This window comes from Phocoena phocoena, chromosome 4, assembly GCF_963924675.1.
Source record: "Phocoena phocoena chromosome 4, mPhoPho1.1, whole genome shotgun sequence".
Classification (NCBI taxonomy): Eukaryota; Metazoa; Chordata; class Mammalia; order Artiodactyla; family Phocoenidae; genus Phocoena; species Phocoena phocoena.
The window spans coordinates 74,177,940-74,205,505 of NC_089222.1; the positions used below are offsets into that span (position 1 = coordinate 74,177,940).

A 27,566-nucleotide genomic window follows, 5' to 3' on the forward strand; every position below is an offset into this window, starting at 1 on the left:
ATGGATGCACAGAATTCAGCCAAAGTCAACATGAGGAAGAGGAGGAAAGAGATACCTGGACCCAATGGGGCAGCAGAGGATGATGGAATTCCTTCAAAAATGCCACGCTGTGCAATTGTAAGTAAGGAAGAGATTTCTTTGTTGAGCACTTAACCTGGCAGGAGGAGGGTAGAAACTGATATAACACTGACAATATCAACATTACAAGTCTTCTTAAATAATGGAAAGAATGAATAGTAAGTGTGAATAGTAACTTTCCACCAGTTGTCGGAACTCTTATGCAGATTATAATTCACAGCTCAGTTGTAAGAGCTTTACACTGGAATTGAAAAAGGAATGTTAGGAAAATTTGGAGGTTGTACATATATTAGGCAAAATATCAAATTCAAACTAATGAAACAGAGAAATTGTAGCTCCAGGCAGTGATCTGATCTTAGTATCATCTCATGGTGTTTAGTTTTCTGTCTTACTGTCTTTTCTCTCATATCACTCCTCCACTCTATTACTGGTTATATCTTAGATGAGAACCTTTTTCTATTACTGCCTACCTTATGTTCCTTTATCTCTGGGATGATATCTTTGTATTTCCTAACCACTTCCAAGCCTTTGATGAAAGACCCCATTCCAAATGGCTCATCCTGTCTCAGGTTGGTACCCTTCCTGAAGCTTCCCCTAAAAAAAAAATGTCAAAGAATATTTATACACAGTTGGAGTTATTATTGATATACAGTGTTGTTATGAAATCCATGTTTTAAAATCCCAGTGACAGAATTATATGTTTCTGTTTGTTTTGTACCTATATTGACCATTAGCCATTGATCCAACTGCAGTTGCCACTGGTTACTTTTGGAGCTTCATAACCCAAAAGGAAAAACATTTCTACTTGGACACAATTACTAGTTGTTATAAAACAATATTCTATCTTGAGCAATAAAAGCAACTGGACTCCACAAATAGTAGGTATATGCTTCAGGCCTGATATTGATGATTATGTTGGGGGCAAGTGTATTAGTTTTCTATTGCTGTTGTAACAAATTACCACAAATTTAATGGCCTAAAACAATACAGATATATTATCTTACAGTTCTAGGGGTCACAGGACTGAAATGGGTCTTAAAAGGCTAAAATCAAGTGTTGTTAGGGCTGGAGGTTCTAGGGGAAAAACTGTTTCCTTGCCTTTTCCAGCTTCTAGAAGTTGCCCGTATTGCTTTGCTCAGGGGCCAGCCAGCAATCACAACATTCTGACCACTGCTTCTGTCATCACATCTCCTTCTGATTCTGAATCTCCTGCCTCCTTCATTCACTTGTAAAGACCCTTGTAATTACATTGGACATACTTGGCTAATCCAGGATAATCTGTCTATCTCAAAATCCTTTAATCACATTTGCAAAGCCCCTTTTGCCATGTAACATAGTCACAGGTTCTAGAAAATAAGATGTAGACATCCTTAGGGGGCCATTATTCTTTACAGCAAGTAAACTCAGAAAATGACTCATCAGTCAACAAAACAGGGCTTTTTTTTTGGCTGCTTTGGGTCTTTATTGCCGCGCGTGGGCTTTTTCTGGTTGCAGTGAGTGGGGGCTATTCTTAGAAGCGGTGCGCGGGCTTCTCATTGTGGTGGCTTTTCTTGTTTCCGAGCACGGGCTCTAGGCGCGCAGGCTTCAGTAGCTGTGGCTCACGGGCTCTAGAGCGCAGGCTGTAGTTTTGGCGTATGGGCTTAGTTGCTCCGCGGCATGTGGGATCTTCCTGGACCAGGGATTGAACCCATGTCCCCTGCATTGGCAGGCGGATTCTTAACCAGTGTGCCACCAGGGAAGTCCCTAACAGGGCATTTTTAATTTCTGAATGTTTCTTAGAGAATTCAGGTTAAGGGGATGGTGGTGGGCACCAATTCAGCACTCTCATTTGGAGTAGGGACAAGTTATAACCAAGTAGGTAATACTCTGAGCCAATCACCAAAGCCACGAATAGATCAAAGAAGGCCAATCTTAGTGGAATGGGCTCTGAGAAGTCTTAAATTTCTTGGTTCTTAGAATCTGAGGAATTTCAATGATTTAAGTTATGCTGCTTCGTATATTCATGTCACAGATCAGTTAAGTGGCTTGCTGCCTATTTCACATTCCTCTTTGGTACACACTGGCTATTTAACATGGGCTAATGGTCAAAGATTCACTCACCCAACAGGCTGGACTGACTCTAATGAAGAGTGTTTGCTAAATAAACTTGTGTGTCATCTCCACTGTACACATGTGCTTTCTATCTCTGAATCCCTTTCAACTCTGTAGCAAAAATCAACAAGGTTTTTTCTTTTTTTTATGATAGCTTTAGTGAGATCATAAATCCACCCATTTAAACTGTACAATTCAATGGTTTTTAATATATTCACAGAGTTGTGCTACCATCACCACAACCAGTTTTAGAATATTTTTATCGTCCCCAAAAGAAGCCCCATACCCATTAGCAGTCACTCCCCATTTCCTCCCAACCTCCCCAAGTATTTGGTAGCTGGGTTGGTAGGTCAGGATAAAATGCATGAAGGGAGAGAAAAGAGTTAAGGAGGAAAAATTAAGGGATAACTTTATGGCTAGTTTGTCTATAAGTATAAAGAATTTACTGAAACAGATGTTTCTAAAGGTAAAATCAAAAGGATCACAGAAATATTTATAAAGAATAGACATTTAGACTATCTTAATATTTGTCATATGTATGAATAAGTCACAGAGTACTTAAACTCTGAGGTTAATTGGCCGAAGTTCTGCTTATGGAGATAGATCTTACAATCTCATTTCAAACTACATATATTGAGAACCTCTGTGTGTCATTTGCTATGCATTGAGATGCAAAGATGGAAAGGTGGCCTTGCCCTTAAGAAGCTCATAGACAAATAGGGGAAAGAGACAAATAATTAAGATACAGTATGAAAAGGGCCAAATAGAAGTAAGTTAGAGGTACAGTGACCCTCTAGAGGAGCAACAGATTAACTTTGACCGAGGGGTGGGGACAGTGGTTTTGGAAAAGCTTCATTGAGGAGATTATTTCAGAGTTGAACTTTGAAGGCTAAATAGGAATTCAAGAAATGGACAAGAGATAGAGTACAACTTCAGAAGTGTGAAATAATAGTATGTTTAGCAAACTACAAGTAACATTACTGGAGCTTAAAGTTCAGAATAAGAATCTGCAATAGATAAGGTAAAGCAAGGGCCTGCTCGTGAAGGATCTTGTATGCTGTGCTAAGGAATTTGAACTTTATCCTATAGGTAATATGATCAGATATACAATTTAGAAGATCATCCTGATTGCTTTGGAAAGGAACAGTTGAAACAGGGATAGACAGAAGCCACAGGACTAGTTGTGAGATTATTGTGCAGTATACAGAGGTTCCAATTTCTCCACATCCTTGCCATCACTGTTGCCTGTCTTTTTGCTTTTAGCCATCCTAGTGGATGTGAAGCAGGGTCTCATTGTGGTTTTGATTTACATTTCCATAATGCCTAATATTGTTGAGCACCTTTTCATGTGTTTTTTGGCCATTAGTATATCTTTTTTGGAGAAATGTCTGGATACCTCTTTTTCCTTAACTCTTCTCTTCCCTCTTCTGCCTCCCTTCCATTCACCAGGACCTAACCCTAGATCTTTCAATTTCTGTTAATTCTTTGTTTTTCTTCCTGGACCTATTAACTTGGCCTTCTAAAGATTAAAGTTTGTAGCTTGATCTGGGCTGAATATAGTGCTCAGGAGTTCCATTAATCATTTGCTGATGCTCAAATATATACATTTCCCACAACAGCTATTCTAAATATTTTGTACTTTCCTCAAGTTTTCAGTCTCATTCCAAAGTCCCTGTTCTTTATAGGGAACTTCACTTTCTTCTTTGCTCTACTGAGAAAATTGATGGCATCAGAATGTAAGTTTATATACATCCTTCCTCCTTTACATCCAGTATTATCCTTTTATCACCTTTCCTTTCTTCTGCTTTCAGAAAAATGTGATCCTAATTACTTATAGGACCAACAGCTTCCCCCCTGCTCTCCTTTGAGGCCATTCCCTGTCATTCTTCTAGACTCTTCCTTCCTTAATTATCTGTTTTTTTCCTTCTCTTGATATTTTCAATCTCTTCGGCTCCTTTTCCTTTGTCTTAGACATGTACAGATATCCTCAACTTTTAAGAAAACCTGCTACTTGATCCTTCTGTCCCCTCTAGGTACCTTTCTGTTTTTCTCATTCCCTTTATGGCTATACATCTCTAATAAGAGATTATTACTAATCTGGTTCCTTGTCTTCCTATTTTCTTAAAGGCACTGGTGTTCTGACTTTCACTAATATATTCTAGGAGGTCTCCAATAGTCATTTGAATCTCCAGATTCAAAGACTGTCAGTTCTCATTTTCTTTGATCTCCACTCCTTTTTAAAAAACTTCTCTATTCCTGCTGATGGTACCACAGTCTTATTTTCTTCAGTTCAAAAGCTCAGTTATTATAAACTCCTCTCTCAAGTGACAGTATATTTTCTCTTTACCATGTCCTACCTATTCTTCCTTCACAGAATTTTTTAACTGTCACTCTCTCTATTCAATATTAACGGAAAAATCCACAAATCCATTTCTTCCTCCCTGTAATAACCTCTGAACTGATCTCTTTCTAAGTATGCAGAATAACCAGTGGTGTCCAGATAAACCGGGGGGAACAAACCTCTGATACATAGCATTTACTGATTTCTGTGGCTGATTTCAAACTACCAGCCCTCAAAATATGTAAATATTTAAAAACTGACTCCAGCACACCATTAATAATAAATTTCAGAGAACACAGTAAGGCTGTCTTTTGTCTGCATGTACTATAAGCACAATTTTTTCTATTTGTTTCATACATTTTATATTATGTATAAATATATTTATATATAAACAACTTCATTGAGATATAGTTCATATACCATTGTAATTCACCTACACACGTAGAGTGTTCAATTCAGTGGTTTTCAGAATATTCACAGACTTGTGCAACCATCATCATGGTACATTTTAGAGCATTTTCATCACTCCAGAGAGAAACCCTGTACCCATCAGCAGTCACTCTCCATCTCTCCCCAACCCTTCCATCCCATTGTAACCACTAATCTACTTTCTGTCTGTAAATTTTCCCATTCTTGGACATTGCATATAAATGGAGTCATACAATAAGTGGCCTTTTGTGGCTGGCTTCTTTCACTAGCATAATTTTTTCAAGGTTCATCCATGTTGTAGCAGGTATCAGTACTGCATTCTTTTTTATGGCTGAATGGCATTTGTTTCTTGAGGTATAACTTACATACAGTAGAGTGCACAAACCTTAAGTGTACAGCTCAATAAATGTTTATATATGTATACATCCATGTAATCACTGGTACACCTAGAAGACTCCCTCACGCTCCTGCTAGTCAGTATCGTCTTTCCCCAGATTTGTTTTCTTTGTTCTCTGACTTCTATTAACCATAGATTAGCTTTGCCTGTTTTTGACCTTCGTATAGATAGAATCGTAGAATGTCTATTATTTTGTGACTAGCATATACTTTTAGAAACACAAATTACTGTTAGGCAACTCTTTGCATACTAACTTCTAGAGGATAAATTGTTTTTTTCTAATTTTATCTGTAGGTAAATTTCTAATAACTTCACAAAATCACACATTTGTGTCCTTGGTCTATTCTTAACCTTTTTTAAAAAAACGTTCTAAAAAAGGATAACACACACACATTTCCTAAAAATGTTTTTCTTATAGCTTTAGCATATTTTAAAATAAGCTTATATAAGTGCTCTTTAAAAGAAATATATTTTAATTTTAAAGCCTTATTTTAAAAGTCTATCCTTATCTGAAATCAAAACAAAACAGTGTCTTCCCAGTTTCTGAATTTAGACCAGTCACAATGTGATCTATGTGTAATTTAAAAATCTAAATATACATCACTAGAGCCCAACAGAAATTAAAAGAATTGTAAGGGAATGTTATGAACAATTTCATGCCAAAAAAATGTGACAATTTAGATGAAATAGACATATTCCTAGAAAGAGACAAATTACCAAAACTGGTCCAAGAAAAAGATAGAAAATCTGAATAGACCTATGCCAAGTAAAGTATTGAATTGTCTTTGAAAAAATCTTCCTACAGGGCTTCCCTGGTGGCGCAGTGGTTGAGAGTCTGCCTGCCGGTGTGGGGGTCACGGGTTCGTGCCCCGGTCCGGGAAGATCCCGCATGCCGCGGAGCGGCTGGGCTGTGAGCCATGGCCGCTGAGCCTGCGCATCCGGAGCCTGTGCTCCGCAATGGGAGAGGCCACAGCAGTGAGAGGCCTGCGTACCGCAAAAAAAAAAAAAAAAAAACTTCCTACAAAGACAAAGTCAGACACAAATGACTTCACTGGTGAATTCTATCAGACATTTAAGGAAGAAATAATATCAATCCTATCCACTTTCAGAGAATAGAGGAGAGAACATTTCCTAACCAATTTTATGAGGCCAGATAGCAAAGACAGGCAAAAACAGCACAAGAAAAGAACATTATAGTTCAAAATCCCTCACAAACTTAGATGCAAAAGTCCTTAACAATATATTAACAAATTGAATCCAAGAACATATAAAAAGATTTATACAATGTGTCCAAGAAGAATTTCACTCAGGAATGCAAGGTTGGCTTAACATTCTAAAATCAATTAATCTAATACACCATAATTAATAAAATAAAAGACAAAACCAAAATATGATTGTTTCAAAAATGTAGAAAAAGCATGTGACAAAATCCAATGTTCGTTCATTAAAAAACTCAACAGGGAATTCCCTGGCGGTCCTTAGCTCCCCGACCAGTGGCCTGGGTTCGATCCCTGGTCGGGAAACTAAGATCTCATAAGCCTCATGGCACAGCCAAAAAAAAAAACAACTCTCAATGAACTAAAAATGAAGAGAGATTTCTCAACCTGATAAAGGGCATCTAAGAAAAACCTACAGCTAAGATAATATTTAGTGTTGAAAGATTGCATGCTTCTCCCCTAAGACTGGGAACAAGGCAAGGATATTTGTCTTTGCCGCCTCTATTCAGCATTGTACTAGAGGTTTACTAGTGCAATAATGGGTAATAAAAGGAAGTTAAAGCCATCCAGATTGGAAAGGAGTAAACTGTCTTTATTCACAGGCAACATGATCTCATATGTAGACAGTCCTAAGGAATCTACCAAACAAACTGCTAGAACTGATAATTGAGTTTAACAAATCCACAGGAGATGAGTCAACTGAAATTACTCACACTGATACACATACACACATACAAATCAATTGCATTTCTATATACTGGCAAGGACCAATCCAAAAATAAAATTAAGTAAACAGTTACAAAAGCATCAAATAGAATAAAATACTTAGGAATAGATTTAACAAAAGCTCTTAAGTAAGGCTTTCCTCTAAGGAGGAAAGAGCATACCTACATTTTTATTTCAGCATTGCCTCTGAGTAATTGCATGCAATTCATATAACTTCTCTGAACCTCATTTTCCTCATCTTTAAATTGAGGATACTAACTATTGTACTACTTGCCTCACAGGGCTGTTAATGAGAATTAGAACATATTTACAGTGTAAAGCATTATACAGTGATGATCGTACTTAAAGCACATGGCAGCTGTTTGCCTTCCCAGTCCCATAGTTGAAGTGGTATGAAAAGGCACTTGTGAACCTTGGCAATTTCATCACATAGATCAGGGTTGGCTGTTCTGCCGTCTGGCAGAGGAGCTGTCATTCTGGACCCAGTTAGTTGGGACTGTGCTTAGGTTCTCAGCCACCTTCCTCAGTCCTATTCTGAAATCACCATCAAGACATTTATCTTTCATGCCATGATTTGCCCATTTGGTAAAAGGTTGCAACTTTCACTTGTCATTTTGGAATGCTTTTATCTTTTTTCTTTTTAAGGTTATGAACTTTTAGGAAAAATTTTAATCACAGCATGTTGAATAACTGATTATTCTTTAAAGCTGCCATTTTTTGAGTATTTTAGTTTATACCATTGAATTTTTCTTTTCCTTCACTTTCCTCTTCTTAAGGGCTTACGACAGCCAGCGCCTTTTTCTGATGAAATTGAAGTAGACTTTAGTAAGCCCTATGTCAGGGTAACCATGGAAGAAGCCAGCAGAGGAACTCCTTGTAAGTAAATGACGAATTATTTTGTTGTTTCACTATTGTTTTTAGCATTCAATTGTACTTATCAAATGTATACCTACTCACTATATTCTTCCCTCAGTTTACCTGTAAAAGCTACTTGAGAGAGGGGTTTCTCCCATCTCACTTGCTGTTCTATTTGGGAGGATAACTGTACTCCATAAAATTTCATTTATATTGTATACAAATTTCCCAGTATTTTGTCACAGCTATGAGATACAGTGGTACACACTTTTTGGGCGGCTGTTATCATCACAGCTGTGAGGTGAGATATAGAGGAGCAGAGACAGTAAGATATTAGCCTGAGCGGGTTTATAATCTTGTCTGTTTTTATAAAGGTCCAAATAATATGTCAGACTGCCACATTTTTAATAGCCTTCAGAGTTTCCCACTAAGTTTTCCTTTCTGTCAGTCAGTACACTAGTCTGATGCTGCTGACTGATAGAGGACAAAGCTATCCTAAGTTGGGAGATGCTTATCACTTAATTTTATCTTTATTGATATTATAGTTTTCCAGGTTTTTAAATTTTTTTAATTTTAATTTTTTAAATTAATTAATTAATTAATTTGGCTGCATAGGGTCTTTGTTGCTGAGTGCGGGCTTTCTCTAGTTGCGGCAAGTGGGGGCTACTCTTCGTTGTGTTGAGTGGGCTTCTCATTGCGGTGGCTTCTCTTGTTGCAGAGCACCGCTCTAGGTGAACTGGCTCAGTAGTTGTGGCTCGTGGGCTCTAGAGCGCAGGCTCAGTAGTTGTGGCGCATGGGCTTAGTTGCTCCGCGGCATGTGGGATCTTCCCAGACCAGGGCTCGAACCCATGTCCCCTGCATTGGCAGGCGGATTCTTAACCACTGTGCCACCAGGGAAGCCCCCAGGTTTTTTTAAAAAAGACTTGCTTTATTATTTTCAAAGCCCATACTCTTTATTTGTATACTTAGTTTACATTATTAAGTAGCAATTTCTGGCCTCATAAATTATTAATATGTATTCCAGATAGTTTTGGGCAGTTGGTTTTAGGGATTATCATAAATAGAAACTTCCACAAGCATTTGTTATGATTACAAAGTCCTATAGGCATCTGTTCTTACTTCTCTGTAAATTCTCCATTTCTCCTTTTTTTCCCAATCCTTTTTCATTTCTTTTGATTACTGTGGTAAGTGTTTACTCTGTAAATGTAGGGCTGGACTCAACCCAGGCAAGCACTAGGGAATAAGAGGTAGTTATAGCCACAAATCTATACATTTTCAGTATATAGAAGATATTTGTAGTTACTTCTTAATTGTGTTAGTATGTTTACTCTCTGTTGTAACTTAGGAGTACTGAAATATGAATAGAAATGAATGCTGGACAGTGTTAGGCTAGGGGTCCCAATACCCCTTGGTTATATCTTGGCTGTATGGAGTATGGTTTTGGGGTCCTCAAAATTCCAGAGAATGCTTTCCTTTTGCAAAAGTGTTTAGATATAGCTTATGTTGATCACAACCCTTCTGGTTTATGATGTGATTTTTTGGGTTTGGCTCCTCTTACTTCAGTAATAGGCAGGCTAATGGAGCAGAGTAAAATGACAACAAGGAAAGACAGACTGTATGTAACAGTGTAGTGGTGGCAGGTCAGACTTCAGAATGCCACTAGACAGTTCAAGGATCACATTCAGATGTGATAGTAGAGCCTGTTGAGGGCAAGAACTTTTCATATACTCTCTAATGACACACATTCAGAATGCAGTACCTCACTCAGATCTCATCACATTAGTTATATTAGCCACCTTGTTGCTAATCTAGCCACATACCATTTGTGATAGGAAAAATGTATGTATGTATATGTATACTGTTTCCAAGTTTTGCAACTTATAATTAACAAACACTAATAAATTACTTTCTAAATTTTAGAATAGTAAAATTTTATAAGTCATTTATGAGATTATATACTTTATACTCTCTTCATTATATACATGAATATAGGTCTATAGAAACTAAGAAGTGAAACAGCAAAACAAATAATTAGTGATAGAATTGAAGCTAAAAACCTAAGTTTTTCCATCTTTGTGTTCTTTTCATCCTGGAGTGGTGCTATTCTTTATATAGACATTAGTTATAAATAATAGAAGGCTTATCAGCAAGCTGATTGAAGTTTGGGTGGAACAGATAGTCACAAATTGGCCTGTAAAATTTGCCAGTCTAACTTGACCTCTGGTTTTTCCTTTATCTTATTCTGTCTGTTCAGTTTTATGTTAAATAATCAAGTAAGTGACTGTCTTCATGCCAGTACCAGACAAGGAATAAACAAATAAAGAATCTACACATGCCATATAGTTAGTGAATTTTAAACCAATAACTGGTTCAAGGGGCACCCCTCCCCCTGCCCCCAGGTTTTCACTTAGGGAGGTTAAGGGAGTACAAGAGGGAAGTTTGTGTAATCTTGGAGTAAACTCACTACTTAGAGATAAAAGGAATACGGCTTGAGATGAGAAGATCATCTTTTTTAGAAGATGGAAAAAAACCCAGCAGTATGTTCTCTTGGAGAAGGGAAGAAAAAGGCAAAGTCTGAAGGGCAGTGGAAATCTGTTAAAGATGAATGTTTCAGTGGTAGCTATTTGAGAGAATATATCAAAAGAGATAATAAATAGAAACTCAGGTCTCTTCTGCTTAAAGGAGAACATCTAATTACTTAGTCTAGCAGTAGTGAAAAGACTATAATTTGTAACCCAAATCAAGACTATTTTTGAGAATGAAAGCAGTTGCTCTTGATAGTGTAGTGGAACAACAGATATAAATCAGAGGGTATAGTCATCCTGACCAATAGCCACTTGCTAAAAGAATGGATAACGCATGCTTTCTCCCCAGATTTTTAGTCCAACAGTGGCCCCTTCTGGTCATTTGGTTAATATACAGGCCTGGGTTTGCCAAAGACTTGTGGTTAAGTCATGGGGAATTGAGAGGTTGGGAAGCTGGGGAAATGCTAAGAGGGCAAGAGGCACATCAGGGATTGCTCCAAGAAAGGGTTCAGAGGTGGCTTGGCCTAATATGGGATGTTTAACTGCTGGCAAATAGCCACTTAATCAACAGTGTCTGTGCTATTGCCACTATCCAGGAAATGTGTTTACTGGCTAAATCTCCCTCATCTCACTTTGCCCTTGGTGTAGAAACAACAGTACAGTATTCTCAAATTTTATATTCTATCATTTGTCTTTTAGGATCAAATAAAGTGAGATCATAGCCACTCTGGACTTGTTTAGGAAAGATAGAAGTATATTAGTTACTTCATGGTCATGATTTCTAGGATGTAGAAGAGAGATTATATTACTCAGGTTTTGTTTTGTTTTGCTTTGTTTTATAGATGAGGAAACTGAGGCTTAAAGAGATTAAGATTAACAAAGGAGTGAGGCTGGTTGGCAAGCTTGGGCTATAATTTTTCTGACTCTTTAAATCCGTCATATTATTTCTCAGTTTTTCATTGTATTAGTGTATTTATTTTATTTAAAATTTTTATTTCCTGTATTATAAAATTAGTACATTCCCGTGACTTAACATTCATAAAGTACAAAAAAGACACAGAGTGAAATGACTTCCTCTCACTACTGTCTCACAGCCACCTAGTATCCCTTTTACAGGTAACCAGAATTACCAATTTCTTATTTATTTAATTTATTTTTGCCTGCAATGGGTCTTTGTTGCTGTGTGCAGGCTTTCTCTAGTTGCGGCGAGCGAGGGCTACTCTTCATTGCGGTGCACAGGCTTCTCAGTGTGGTGACTTCTCTTGTTGTGGATCATGGGCTCTAGATGCGCGGGCTTCAGTAGTTGTGGCTCGCGGGCTCTAGATTGCAGGCTCAGTAGTTGTGGCGCACAGACCTAGTTGCTCCACGGTATGTGGGATCCTCCCTGACCAGGGCTCGAACCCATGTCCCCTGCATTGGCAGGCAGATTCCTAACCACTGCGCCACCAGGGAAGCCCAGTATTACCAATTTCTTGTGGATATCTAAGCAAATAATATATAAATCTTCCCACACTTTTAGTGGGTAGATCATGTCATATTCAGTCTTCCACTGAAATTTAGGTTGTTTCCAAACTTTTGCTATTACCAACAGTGCTGCAATCAATAATGCAATCTGCATACATATTTACAAACGTATCTGTGAGGTAAATTCCTAGAATTGGAATAACTGGGCCAAAGGGTATAAACATTTGTCATTTGTCTTTTCACAGATATTGCCTAATTGCCTTCCTTAAGAGTTGTACCAATTTATACTTCTATCAGCAGTGTATAATTTCTCAGTTTAAAAGCGACTTTTGTATGGATAAAGCTATCTATAAAGAAAAGTCCGTAAACCTCCTGAGAACCAGTTTCCTCCCCTTGATTCACCGTCCTTAAGGCAGGAAGGAGATGTATCTTATCCTTACCTTCAGTATGGTGTATTTGATGAGGCTCTGGCCCTTCTTTCGAAGAATGATGTAGATGCTCCTACTATTATTTTCTGCTGCTGCAGTGAAACAGCTCTTCCTTTATTCAAGTAGTGGAAATATGTTACTAGGACTCATTAGGTTTATCATTTGAAGCATGCTGAACCATTATATCAGTTCCATTCTCAGTGTGTTTATTTGGCTTTGGAATTAGGCTTGTACCCCAAGAAATCATTTCCTCCTTTTCTTTCATAGTCCACTACCACTAAAAATAAATTGACAATCAGTTCTCTGTTATTCTCACTAATGGACAGGGGAAGAGGAAAGGCTCTAATATAAAGTCCTAAAATATTTATATTTGATTTTCAAATACCTAGTATATCACCCTCTACTGAGAAAGTGTAACATGCTCACTATCAAGGAGAAATGCTTGAAGGAACTCCATCTGTTATCACAGAGCAGTTATTAAGGGTGAATCTGGGACTGTGAAGCAATCTCACCCCTCTGCATCACTCTTTACCTTCAAAGCAAAGTATTTTATTTTCAAAGCAAAGCATTAGTTATTAGTAATCAAGGCAGCTTGAAAAACAGAGAGCAGGCAGCCAGAGCATAGTTTAATTATACTCTGTTTAAACATAACTGCAGTTTAAACATAAGCCGAAGGCGAGGATTTTGAAGTTTCAGATATAGCTCTTGTATAACTCTTCCCTTCACTTCTAAAATAACTTAAAGAAAAAGCAATCATGAAATCCAATTACCTGAGCAGTTTGGTACAACCAGGCTAACAAAGAGAGTTAGTGGATACGATGCCAAGAGTGTTTTTGTAGTCAAGGAAGCCTGTGATGTTATTCCTCAGAACCCCAAAGTACCCCAAATAAAGGTGAATATCCAGAGAACACCTTAAAAGGGGGCTCTGCAGGGGTGGAACAGTCACACAGTGCCATTTCCATTTGTTAAATATGAGGTCTTGAATCAATGTATTTCTGTGATAAATTCTTTCCTTTGGATTTAGGTGAACGGCCTGTGAGAGTTTATGCAGATGGAATATTTGACTTATTTCATTCTGGTCATGCCCGGGCCCTGATGCAAGCAAAGAACCTTTTCCCTAATACATATCTCATTGTGGGAGGTAAGAAAACATCTGATGACTTTAGGTGCTGTCCAGAAAAAAATTATGGTAGCCTCTTTTCTCCTATCTTTATAACCCAAGTACATTGCCTCTTATGTTGGTTTTCAAATGAGAGATATAGTGCAGCCTCTTTAAAATGTGAAATATATGAAGAACATGAAGTATATAAAACCTGAACTGTATAAACCTGGAGAGAGAAGCTCTAAGCTCATTGACTTGAGACGTCCAGGATTTATCTCGCTGGTTTTGGCCGGGTTTCTGCAGTCTGACCCCCAGTGCAGGCGGGAGTGGTCAGAATAGCATTAAGAATAAATGCTACTTAAGAAGAGCATTTGCTTTAGATTTCAGTTTATCATTCTGAGTCAACTGAAGTACAAAAGTCTGCTAAGCTAATGTTATGTTGTCCAGTCCAGTCTAATAAAAGTATAATAGGAAAACATTTTTTAAAACTGTTAATTGATACAGAGATGCACAGTAGTTTCATTTCAAAGCCAAAGATCTTAGTCCTCCATTGTATCCTCTCCTCTCCGAAGTGTGAACATATTTAGTGAATGTTGCTCCTGAAGGTGTATCTTGGATTAGGAAAAGCATTGTTATCCAGACTGAGCCAAATCCAGAAGACTCTTATCCAGGCTGGGGAGATTGGTTATGAGAGGTTGGGAAATGAGAGGTTGATGATTGAGGAGTGGTTAAGCAGAGGGGACTTTGACTTACAACCTTATGTTGTGGTGAACTCAGTTTGCAGTGATGAGCTAACACACAACTTCAAAGGCTTCACCGTGATGAATGAAAATGAGCGCTATGATGCAGTGCAGCACTGCCGCTATGTGGACGAGGTGGTGAGGAATGCCCCCTGGACCCTGACACCAGAGTTCCTGGCAGAACACCGGGTAAGAAACTGAACACATGTTTCCATTCCCTGTTCTGGAATTTCTTCAACTTTCAAGACTTCTGGTACTGTGGCTAGTTTTCCACTAGCCTTATTTTACTTCTATCTTCTATGTAAATTTCACATAGAAGAGGTAACAGTGTTATTACTTCTAATAATAGTCATCCCTGACATTTTTCTTGGGTTTGATGGTTTACAAGCACTTTTGCATCCATTATATTTCATTTGTTCCCCACAAAAATCCTATTGGGTAGTTATTAGTTATTTCCACTTTACATATGAGAACAGGGCCAGAGAGGCCAAATAACCAGGTCACACTCTAGCAGGGCTAGAAATTGAACTCTTCAGGGCTTCCCTGGTGGCGCAGTGGTTGGGAATCGCCTGCCAATGCAGGGGACATGGGTTCGGGTCCTGGTCCGGGAAGGTCCCACATGCTGCGGAGCAGCTGGACCTGTGCACCACAACTACTGAGCCTGCACACCATAACTACTGAAGCCCGCGTGACTAGAGCCCGTGCTCTGCAACTGCAGAGCCACCGCAATGAGAAGCCTGCGCACCGCAACGAAGAGTAGTCCCCACTCGCCACAACTAGAGAAAGCCTGCACGCAGCAACGAAGACGCAGCCAAAAATAAATGATTAAAAAAAATCTTATAAAAAAAAAGAAATTGAACTCTTCAGTTATGTGAGTCTGTCGCACCTCCCCCCCCCCCATTATAAGCGTATCCATCCTCACAGCATACCGGTCTTTTTAGAGTATACACAGCCCCAGACATGTTCTCAAGGAGTTCACATTCCAGGAAATAAGATATATAAACATAGACTTCTCTTGTATTGACTTAAATTTAGTTTCAAGACTTTTGATTTCAGGCTAGAAATTATGTGGGATCAGAAACCAGGGAGGTTTCTCACTTTTTCTCAGTGAGTTGGTATTATAAAAAACCCTTATCTCCTTTTTATTTTCCCACGTTAAAGCAACACGTTTCCTACAAAAGAGGGGTTTATAGTTGATAGCTGAGAAGAATTTATCAGGTCATGTTGGAGGCCCTTGAGCTTGAGGAACCAGCAAGCATATTGTCAGTTATCTTACAGTGGTGTGGAGAATGTTGAAGGTGAATTGTTCAACGAGGCAGGAAAGAACAAAAGTAGCCAAAGTGCTTCAAAAGCAGTATTTGGGTAGGCCTGAAGCTAAGAGATATTTGTTATAACTGTTTAGGATTAGGACAGAATTTTTATAGTTCTCTAGCTTTACTGCTTCGCCATTTAGCAGCCAGTGGTACCAAGGGTGATGAGCAAGATTATTCTCAGCAACATAGCCAGGCAAGCCCAGGCAGAAGAGGTTAGAGGAACTTCCATATTCCTTTTCTCCGTGTTAGCAGTGTATCCTCAACCACGAGTCTTGCTTGCTCACCATTCTTATTTTCAATTTGCTGCCTATGGATCCCTGACAAGTTGTTCATGGGTAATTGAGATGTTAGCTGAGAGTCCCTGACATAGTCCTGATGAGCTTCACATTACAGTGGCTTCTGGGAGCTGGGTGTGGTGGTGTTAGCAATTATACTAGCAAAGGGCATATGGCCTATTCAGGAAGGAGTAAATGAGTGAGGTTTAGAAAGATTATTGATCCCAGTGTGAGAGGTATTGACAGTAGTAAAGTAATAGATCTGAGACTTAAAGGTCTTTTATGGCCTTGGGCTTTGCATTTCTCAGGAGTACAGATGTATCTATTCTAGTAAAAGTGCTCTTGGTTGCTATTTTTATATTCCCACTCATCTCATAGACTGAGAAACCAGTTAACAAAGAAGTGACCTCTTTCTTATATTTTTAGAAACCCTATTTGACCCATCCTTGTAGACCCAGGAGGGTGGGGAGATTTCCTTTCTTCTTTCCTTGATTCCACCCACTTAACTAGCATACCAGAAAATCCTCTAGGCCTATTTACTACAGCATGGTGACTGGTATACAGTGTGGGGGTAGCACTTCCAGTAGACCAGGAGGAATAGCTAAAAAAGAAACTGGCTAGCTTCATGTTTATGATCCACGAATAATTAGGTTGGGTGGCTTGTGAATGAATCATGGAATTTATGAGCAAAGCAAAGAGAGATAAAGACAAAAGTTCATTTGAGGCCTCACCTCTCTTGTCCTTTTTCTGGTCCTGAGAGTGTTTACTGGTTCTTTCTGAATGGCAGTTATGCTGGGTTTTAAATGGTGTTTCCTTACTTTCAGATTGATTTTGTAGCCCATGATGACATCCCTTACTCTTCTGCTGGGAGTGATGATGTTTATAAGCACATCAAGGAAGCAGGTGAGTAAGTTGATGTGCATCCTCATTTTATGGAGTTTGCTTAAGAGGTTAAGGTGAGCATAGCATCATATCCATGAATTCTCAGTCTAAACATCTACTTTTGATATCTCTTAATTTCAGGAAACCCTTCTCCAGCCCCATATTTTTCTTAATATTAGGGTCTTTCCTTACTCCTAACTTTTGATTCAGTATTCCTTCTGTATGTCAGTATCTCCAGACTTTACTTAGTAATAACAGACTCTGCTTTATGAGGAAGGAAAAGGAATGTGGCTCCCAGTTTCCATCTAGTCCTACTGCCTGAGCTAATCAGAATGTCACAGTGTTTGTATGTGTTCTTGTGTTAGGCATGTTTGCTCCAACACAGAGGACAGAAGGTATCTCCACATCAGACATCATCACCCGAATTGTCCGCGACTATGATGTGTATGCCAGACGGAACCTACAGAGGGGCTACACGGCAAAGGAACTCAATGTCAGCTTTATCAATGTGAGTTCCAACCTCATCCTAGAGTTCCCTGGCCCTATAGGACATGTTGCCTCTCACTTCATCTAAGTTAAACTTGCTTTTCAGTCTGCTGTTATTATCACCTCCAAAAGCTCAGTGGATACCTCTTTGCACATAACACTATGCCAGGCTCTTTACAAAGAGCATATGGATGTATCTAGAGGCATTTTCTGCCTTTATGAGCTAGTATCAACACGTCGATATAAGGACATACAGCCAATTAAATAAATAAGAACGTGGAACTTACAAAGTACAGTACTTATATCAAATATGTTTAAAACAGTGGTTCTTAACCTTTGTTCTTTTTGACTGGATGGTCTTTGCAAATCTGATGAAAGCTGTGGATCCTCTCCATGTGTGCATAGTAACACACAACATTTTGCATGCAATTTCTCAAGGCACATGAACCTAACTTTTAAAATTCGATTTATGAAAGCAAGTTTATTTTAGCTTAATAAACAAACTGCTGTACATTTTGTATATAAATTATACCTCAATAAAGTTGATTTAAAAAGAAGAAAGCTGCTAACTGTATCTTCTACATAAGTAGTTTACCATGCTCCCTCACTTGCTCCCAGCTCTGTGAATTATGAATAGGTGAAATGGTTTCATTTAAATATGATTTATCTATTCAGGTAAACCCTAGCTGTTGTTAACAATCTAGCTGTTGTTATACTGCAGAATCTATCTTTAGATGTTTAAAAATCCTAAACATATTCGCCTTCCCCTTCCCCTTTATGATCTGGAAATGAGAATAGTTTTCATTTGGCTAAAGACTCCTCCCCTCCCCTCCCCTCCCTTTGGGAGGATTCATACCATTTTCCCTTATCTTTAGGGAAGCCTGTAGGACCAAAGAGTATCATCCTTATTTTGCAATGAGCAAACAGACCTCCAAATATTAAAAAAAAAAAAAAAAAACAACTCCTCTATAATCATAGAATAAGCCACTGATGGAGGAAAAAATTCAGTACAATAGATGAATTACTTAAGTAAAAGGCCCACTATTTCCTTTTTCAACCTGTTACAGTTGGCTTATTGTTGGCAATATTGTGCAGTGATCTTGTTGCTCTCTCCCTATACATCTCCATCTAGAATGGGGTTTGGGTTTTGTTGGGCATGTTTATCTTCCAAGTTTATGTTTCATCTTAAAAAAATCTGACTTCGTTTAGTATGTGCCTGTCTGTTACTGGTCTTACACTATACATTTAGTTTAGTCCTGGGCTCTACAATCTTAGAATTATTACACTTTTGTATAAGATGACCATCCAGAGCATATCTTATCTGTTATTATGCTGGAGAAGTATGGGATAGATTAAAGTGAAATTCTCAAGACTGAAAGGAGTGTCAGTAGAGTGCCAAACCAAGTCTTTTCCTTCCCCTTAGTATGGAAGGTCAGAATGAGTATTATTTCTCAGAGCAGTTATTTCTTTATCCAGGAGAAGAAATACCACTTGCAGGAGCGAGTTGACAAAGTAAAGAAGAAAGTGAAAGATGTGGAGGAAAAGTCAAAAGAATTTGTTCAGAAGGTAGAAGAAAAAAGCATTGACCTCATTCAGAAATGGGAGGAGAAATCCCGAGAATTCATTGGAAGTTTCCTGGAAATGTTTGGTCCAGAAGGAGCACTGGTATGTTCTTTCTTGCTGGATAATTTAGGGAAATTCATGAAAATCTAGGGAATTCTCATGCTGTGGAAGGAATTACAGAATCCTTGAGCAGAAAGGGACATTGACATTAAGAAGTTATCTAATCTGTTCCCCTTGTTCAGCAGAACTATATTTCCACTATCCCCAGAAAGTTTTTAAAAATCTTTACAGAAAGAGGTTACACATTCTCCTAAATAATTTTGCCAGCTCTCTATCAACCTCCAAATATGGTGACAAGATAAGTGAGTAGCCTTGCCCAGCTTGCTTCTACATTATAGTTTTAGGTGGAAGGGAAGGAAAGAGCAAAGAGCAGTAAAAAGAAAGCTGCCTGCAGTACACACAGCTGCTGCAGGACCGTTGGGTACGGTGGGAATTCTGTCCTTGAGGAGTAGCAGGGTCTTTTCGAGCCAAATAAAAGGTGCCTGTGTAGCTATGAGCAGATGAGCCCTAGGATATCAGGAACGATCTGACTGTGAGGGTGTTTGGATGCCAGAATAGATTATTCTGGGAGTGTATGGAATTTTCTCCTCAGAGAACTCTAAAACTAGGATAGGTACCCTTTTGTCTGAGTTAATTCCTTTGTTTTTGCCTACAGCCTAGACTACAGATCCAAGTAGCCTTTTAAGAATTCTTTTGATGTAGAGGTCAAGGATTGGGTGACAGTGGATAGCAGGTTGGGAACCCTTAGATACACAGTATAGCATAGAGCACTTTGGAGAGGAAATTGCTTAGGATTATAGCTATGTTCCTCCTCTGGCTTACTTGATCACTTTTGACATTACAGAGGGCACTCATGATAATTTGAAGTCTCATATCCTCCAGTGGTGCTTTAGTAGGATCCATAGGTTTCTTCTAACTCTTTCTTTTGGTCTCCCCAGAAACATATGCTGAAAGAGGGGAAAGGCCGGATGCTGCAGGCCATCAGTCCAAGGCAGAGTCCCAGCAGCAGTCCCACTCGTGAACGCTCCCCCTCTCCCTCTTTCCGGTGGCCCTTCTCTGGCAAGACTTCCCCGCCTTCCTCCCCAGCAAACCTCTCCAGACACAAGTCTGCAGCCTATGATATCAGTGAGGATGAAGAAGACTAATTTTTCATCTCTCCTTTCCTCTCCCCTCCCTCTGTCCCATCACCTTCAGAAGCTCTCTGTTGAATTCTGAATTGTGATCCCAACACTAAACCTAAGGACAGCTACAAAGGAAAGACAATTGGGGCAAGAGTACTTAGGATGGGGGGACCAGACAGCCTATCCTCTGAGAGACATCACCCACCCCCACCAAGAAAAAGGCTAACTACATCTTAGAAGCCTGTTTGGCATCCATATACCTTCCCCATGGACTTTGCTTTACTGTTTATGTTCATGTGATCTTGACAGGGAACTTGTCATTTTTATTATTTTTTTAAAAATTAGTCTTTCAAATGTAGTAAATAGAACTAATTTTTTGCCCCCAAGGAGTGGGCAGAAGGAAGTGGTGTAACACCCAGAGGCCTTTTCTTCCTGATACACTATAGTATTTGCCTTCCGTTCTGAGGCAAACTGTTTTGCCAAGTCCTTCAGGCAATGAGCCATGCTGATGGGTGATTTGGAGGGGAAATATCATAATTTTGGTTTCCTTTAAAAAAAGCAAAAAGCTGAGTAACAGTCACAAATCCCCTAAGTGTACTGCTGGCACATGTGTCATTGTGGCTATGGGAAGAAGGAGATCTGAGTTTAACTTTTCTTGCTCCCTGAGGAGTTTCTTATTGGACCCAATGGGGTCCATGAAGACACTGATGGGGATGGAACCAGACCACATGGCATCTGCTACGGTTTTTCTGCTGTGTTGATCTTCTCAGAAAACTCTGTTGCCCAGTTATTTGGGAGCTCTTGTCAATCTCTTTCCTGTAATCTACCTTTAAAGGGAGGAACACTTCCAGGTTTAGTCTGATGAAGGAGGGGAGTGGGACAATAATCTTATGCAAAGTCAGTTTTGATTAATTTTCTTCCTGAGAGTAAGTCCCTGGCCCTGTGACTCCTATTTTAATACTTATTACCTAGCTTTTTACAGAGGATACTTTGTAAATGTCTGCAGTTTGAACATGATCTGTTAATCCATGTTGCTCATAGCCATATCGAATATTCAGAGAGATTTGCACAGAACATAGGCGCAAAAGCATAAGGAAACACACCCCTTTCTAAAGCCTTTTCTTGACCTCTTCCTCTCTTAAGAGTGTCCTTGACTGGAACCAGTGCTCCATGAGGTGTTTATTTTCCCCTGAGAGTTGGCAGCTGGCAGGGAGTCCCGTCTGCTGCCCTTCCAGCAAGTCACCGAGCAAGGGCTCACTTTACAAGAGTGTGGTAGGTTCCCTCCTTCTCACTCTGCCTGGTTCCACCTCCCCTGGTATGTTGCCCAGGGGATTCACTGCTTAAATTTCACGTCAGAGAATGCTGAAGCTTAACACTTGCTGTTGAGCATAAGCTCTTTTTAAACCTCTAGCACCCTATAGTACATGACCTAGCAGATCATCATCTATCATAATCCTGTAGCTGGGTTCAGGGTGAAAAATTGCTTATGTCCAGGCACCATCCCATCACTCATAAATACCCCTTGTGGGGGTGGAGTTTTAGTGTTTTCAGCTAAGAAAACCACATCTTATCTTTCCTTGCCCGTCTGCTAGGGCTGTGAGCATCTCATAGTCCCCTCCCTAAACACCTTCTGTTAAAACTTGCTCTTCTGCCTGAGGGTCGGTGGCTAGAATCACTGCCTGCCTGCACAGCAGGACTACCTAGGTCCTCAGATCATCCAGAGAGGCAGAGCACAGCAGAGTAGAGGGACAAAGAGGGGGAAAGCTCTTGTCCTGATGGCCTATGAAAATTACATTTCTAACTCTTCTCATGAAGTGCTATTTTTACTATCAGATCTGGTTTACACAAGCTTTGGCTTGGAATCCTTTTTTTGGAACAGTTGAAGTTAATGTTTTCCTATATTACTCAGCTTGATATGATCAAGCTGATATGATCACATATTTTAACTTGCTGCTTCAGTCTTGCCTCTTTGGAAATTCTGCCCATTTCTGTCAATAGAAAAGCAGTGAAATCACCACTGAAGCCCACTTACGTGTTCTCTCAAAGTACACATGTTATCCAAGTGTATTTGGAAAATGAGGTGCCCAGAGTATGGTTTTCCTCCCTGCAGTCACTCTTCTCACATGTATTGTCTGGATCCCAAGTTTTTGGTCCTCCTCCTCCACTCTGTAAATGGGCTGCTTTTGGCATATCCTGTCCTTGGAATATGACATCTAGGCTGACAAGCTCCGTGAGACTGCTAGCACCAGCATGTGCACGTGTTCTTGGAAAACTCTCACCCCTTTTGGTGAACCTCTGTGGCCTCAGTCTCCTAACACTAGTATATCTTCAAATAATTTTGACTGAAAGCAAAGAATTTTATGGCGTGGCATGCTAGATACTTTGGGATAAATGTGATCCTACATGCTGGACAAGGGTGGGTGGGTGGAAGAAGCTATTGGGATGATGCATTGTTTGATCATCTGTGCCTGATTAAATGAGGTTAGAGGTTCGCATTCCACAACCATGCATGTGATCTGTAAATCTTTAAATATTATTGTTAATATTAACTTCTAGCGTTAATTTTAATTAGCTCTTTCCCTGAATCCCACACACAAAGCTGTCAGCCTGAATAGATCAAATGTGGCAGAAATGGGCCTTAAAAGTTGCTTGACTTCCAGTGGTTAAGAATCCACCTGCCAATGCAGGGGACACAGGTTCGAACCCTGGTCCAGGAAGATCACACATGCTGCAGAGCAACTAAGCCCATGCACCACAGCTACTGAGCCTGTGCTCTAGAGCCTGCGAACCACAACTACTGAGCCCATGCGCCACAACTACTGAAACCCGCGTGCTCTAGGGCCCGCGTGCCGCAACTACTGAGCCCACGTGCCACAGCTACTGAAGCCCGCACGCCTAGAGCCTGTGCTCTGCAACAAGAGAAGCCACCTCAATGAGAAACCCACGCACCACAACGAAGAGTAGCCCCTGCTCGCCGCAACTATTGAAAGCCCACGCACAGCAGCAAAGACCCAACGCAGCCAAAAAAAAAAGTTGGTTGGCCTCAGAGCCTCTCGCTGTAAGATAGAGGGAGAATGGAGACAGAAGCCCTGTAGCCGGTGCTGAGGAGGTGCCATTTCAGCAGTTACTTTGAGATGAGCTGGCAAAAAGTTTGCTTTTTTCATACACTACACTCAGTAGCACTGAAGGATGGAGGTTGAAATTGTAGAGGAATAAAAATGGATCATTTGTACTGCTGCAGCTGCTTCTGACAGCTAGAGCCAAAGACCATTATCTTGCTGAGGCTTGGGTAAGAAGGTTGGGGATGCAAGGAGGTTGAAAACCTTGAATGAGAGAAAAAATTTGAGGGAGGTCAAGAGAGCTTTTGACCTTTTCTGATCACTGATAACTTCCTAGGCAGCACCTGAGTTACATTTTTCTTACTTTTGACCACACAGCTGTCCAGGCAGTCTTTGAATATTCCCTCCACAATGGTTCTTCACAGTGATTTTTATTCTGTTACTTGATGTATGGGTAGCTTTTGTTTTTCTGGAGCTCATTGCCTTTTTAATGCTGTTCCAGACCCTATATCTAAAATCTTTCCAAATCAAGTATATTTCACTGCTTTTGTTTAATTTCCTAAAAGCCATAGCTTTTACATTTTCTGTCAGCACAAACTATCACCAGAAGTTGAATCAGTACAGGTAGGAAAAGAGCTCCCTTAACAATGCTTTTAACTAATGGTATTTTTTTTTAACCTTACCAATATAAGTGTTTTTAAAGTTATATTTTTCAAGGTCATGCAATGATTGTTCTTGTTTTCTCTCACAGAATAGATTGTCATGGGATAAAGAGTGGTCCCTAGCTATTATTTTTCCAAGTAAGTAGAACATGTTCTTGGGATTATACTATTAAATGTTAATTTTCTTTAAAACAAAGGAGAAAGATACTCTGCCAAAGTTTAATGTTAGTATTCAGATTGGGGTAGAGAACAAAAGTACTTGGTTTAACATTAGGATGACTCCAGTTGTGGTTTTTTTAGCTTCCAAGTGGGCTTTCCCACCCTTCTTAGGGAGGCACTGACTGCTTTGAACACAGAGACTTGATTGGTTGAGTTGTTTTATATTGAGGATCCTGAACAGAAAGAGTCTTGGAAAAAAATTCTGGCCTTGGCATGAATGTTGGCCCCATCACCAGTGCCGGTGTCCACAAGGATGTTTTCCTCAATTGGTGTTCAGTATATTGTTTTCCTGTCTGAGTGTTATTAAATTGTTCAGTTATTTTGGCTTTTGTCATTAGCCAAATAAAGGAAAAGTGATTTTATGTAATGTTTCATTTTCTGTGTTTTTGACCTTGTATACATGTGTATGATATGTTTTATGTATTTGGGGCTTTTACCTGTACTATCGATTCCTTTGCTTTTGCATCCTAATTTGGGGGTTTTACCTATATGATCATTTCCTTTGCTTTTGCATCTTAATTTGTCTCTCCATAACAACTCCATGACCATATTATCGGGATTCCTTTTGCTGCTTGGTACAGAAGACTAAAAAAACCATTGTCCCACAAAGGGAGGCTGATCCAGATCTCCCAGGTCTAATGTCATCAGTGCCCTACTGACATCTGTAAGGGAAAGAACACCTTTCATCTGTTCTTCAGAAGCCTGGTTTCTTCGAGAGTTTGGGCTCATACTATTTTGCCTGGCTGAGTTCTATTCCTGTTATTATACCAGTAAAACTATCACATACTCTTCCCCCTTTCATTTGCTTTGGGAAACCTCAGAGTAACCTTTTAATATACAAGCTTTGTGGGCTAATAGTGGCACACACAGAGGCAGTGTGCCCAGTTGTAGAACATCAAACTCCATCTTGTTTATTATAAAACTTAAAATACCTTCCTCAGGCAAGATCCAAAACAATTTCATCCTATTGCATAGTTCACATTCGTCTCTACAGGCAAGTGTATACCATTAGCCAGCTTGCTCTGACAATGGAATCCATCCCCATTTGGTCAAAGCTGAGGAACAGTAAAGAAATCTTGTGCCCGTCTAATGAGTGCAGTGTCTCTTTCATTGTCCAAGCAATCCACCTCCAGCTTTGAGGTTCAAATCCAGGTTTGGAGAAGAGAAAGGTTCATATCCAACCTTGTCGTCTTTCCTTCGGTAGTATATTCGTGTGAGCACGGTTATCAGAAAAGTCTCCAGGATGAGGAGGTGGCAGTTCATCACTGCAGCATGGGGCAAAATATAATGTAGATTATACTAACTTATAGAGGTGGTATACCACTAGCAGCCTTGGCATATGAGTTGAACAACACTTTCTCCAATTTGTCCTCAAACCAGGACCTAGAGATACTAAGTTGTCACAAGTAACATAGCAGGTTAATAGTAGAGCCAGAACCAGAACTTGGCCCTCTACCTCCTGCAATTTGAGGCTAGCACTAAACATTTCTTTTGCATGTTTCATCAGCATGACTTCTGCTTCCTAACCACACCCATTGCTCTTCCTGGAGCTGAGGGTTGAACCCATGGCTTCCTGGGTTGGCCATCAGGGCTGGCCTCAAGCTGTGGGATTGCAGCTCTCCTCTGTGTGATCAGAGAGGTCATAGTCTGCTTAGAGCTTCTGCTGGATTTCTTGCAGGTTCCTTTCTCAGTATTCTGAGCAGAACATTCTGAGTATTCTGAGATTGGCTGGCCCAACTTCCGTTCTAAGTTCCTCTCCTCCCTGACCTCCCCCTCTTGCCCATCCTGGAATAGAATAGGAGCTCCTACGTGCTCACCTTGAGACCTGATTTTAGAAGAAAAGGGAGGCGAACAAGCAATCTGCCCACCGTTGGCCAAGACTGAGAAGATGGATGGCTGCAGGGCAGTCAGAATAAGGAGAACCTGAAGAAGAGAAAAGAGAAGTGAGGGTAGGGGCTCAGCATCCCCGGCACTGAGGCCGGCTGGCCCACTGCTGTGTTTGAGATGTGTCTTGTACTTGCCCTCTCTGAGTACACTTTTCTGAAGCACAGCCTCTTCAGGGCAGACTTGGCTTTTCTAGGCTTCCCCACAATAATCATGGGCAGGCTAGGCAATCACAGGGCTTTTACCCGCTAGCCTGACCCTGAGTGCTTCTGGGGCCCAGATCCTTTCTGTGCCCCTTCAGTCCCTTACTCCATTTTAGGCTCTTCTGTCCTCTGTCTTCCTCTGGACCCTCCAATTCTACCTACTATGTGCCTGTAAGCGGCACCTGCTTAGATCAAATGAGAATTTATGTGAAATCACTCTGTTGACTGTAAAGGAGTCATTGTGCCTTGGGAATAGGAGAAGGGCCCAGCAAGGAGACAGAAAGAATGAAGTGAGAAGGGAAACAATATTGGGCTAGAGGTCACTGCATTTGGTGGAAAGGTTATCTCTGGGCTTAGAGAATGGAAAGTGTAAAAAGGAAACGTGAGTTTTAGAGAATTGTCAGAAAAGATGTGAAGATGAAGAGGCAGTGTGATAAGAAGAGTTGTGGGTCTGGGAGTAGACAGATCTAGGTTTAAATTCCAGTCCCATCCCTTATGAGCCTTTGAACAAGCCCCATAACATCTCAGTTTCCTCATTTGTAAAACAGAAATAATAATGACTCAGGATTATAGTGAATTTAAATGTAATTAATGTATGAAAAGTGCCTAGTATGTGGTATAGACACTTCATAGTTGTAGCTGTGATAATGCTGATGTTTCTGGTGGTGACGAACTGCAGGTTTTTAGAAGTAATGGGTAGTAAAGAAAAGAAAAAAGCAAAGATAAAAGAAATTAAGGTTTGATAATACATGTGTTATGGGTTGCATTGTGTCCCGCAAAAAGATACATTGAAGTCCTAACCCTTAGTACCTCAGAATGTGACCTTATTTGGAAAAAGCATCATTGTTTTGGTAACTAATTAGACATAATTAGTTAAGATGCGGTCATACTGGAGTAGGGTGGGTCCTTCCTTATTCCAATATGACTGACGTCCTTATAAGAAAAGAGACACAAGACACAGACGTATGAGGGGAGAATGCCATGTGACATGCCAGGGATGCCAAGGATTGCTGCAAACCATCGGAAGCCAGGAATAGTCAAGGACGGGTTCTCCCCCACAGTTTTCAGAGGGAACACGGGCCGCTGACATCTGGCCTCCAGAACTGTGAGACAACACATTTCTGTTGCTTTAAACCACCCAGTTTGTGATATTTTGCTACAGCAACGCTTGGAAACTATTAAAGCACAGGAAAGCAAAAACTGGGAAAGGGCAGGGATTCTTTTCCAAATCTCATCGGAAACCTAAGGCTTAAGAAGATTCCCGGACCCACTTTTATCCTTTATTAGTCTCAGCTCCTAACCCCTATTATTTGTGGCTCATTATTAACCATCTTTTCTCTCCCAGGGTATAGTTACCTGGAACAGAACAAATTTGGCTCCTATGTTCTGCTCGCCCAGGTGCAGCTTGGCTTGACGAAAAAGGATGCCCAGGGTCCACAGAGCTAA

At 40.0% G+C, this 27,566-nt stretch overlaps 1 protein-coding gene across 1 annotated transcript; it reads left to right on the forward strand.

Annotated features, from left to right (window-relative positions):
• On the forward strand, nucleotides 1-27,566 carry PCYT1A (phosphate cytidylyltransferase 1A, choline). Its single transcript, XM_065875936.1, has 9 exons — nucleotides 1-117; nucleotides 8,056-8,155; nucleotides 13,576-13,692; nucleotides 14,431-14,582; nucleotides 16,806-16,884; nucleotides 17,229-17,371; nucleotides 18,826-19,014; nucleotides 19,911-20,097; nucleotides 27,466-27,566. The coding sequence occupies exons 1-9, from the start codon at nucleotides 1-3 to the stop codon at nucleotides 27,564-27,566; spliced, it is 1,185 nt and encodes a 394-aa protein (XP_065732008.1).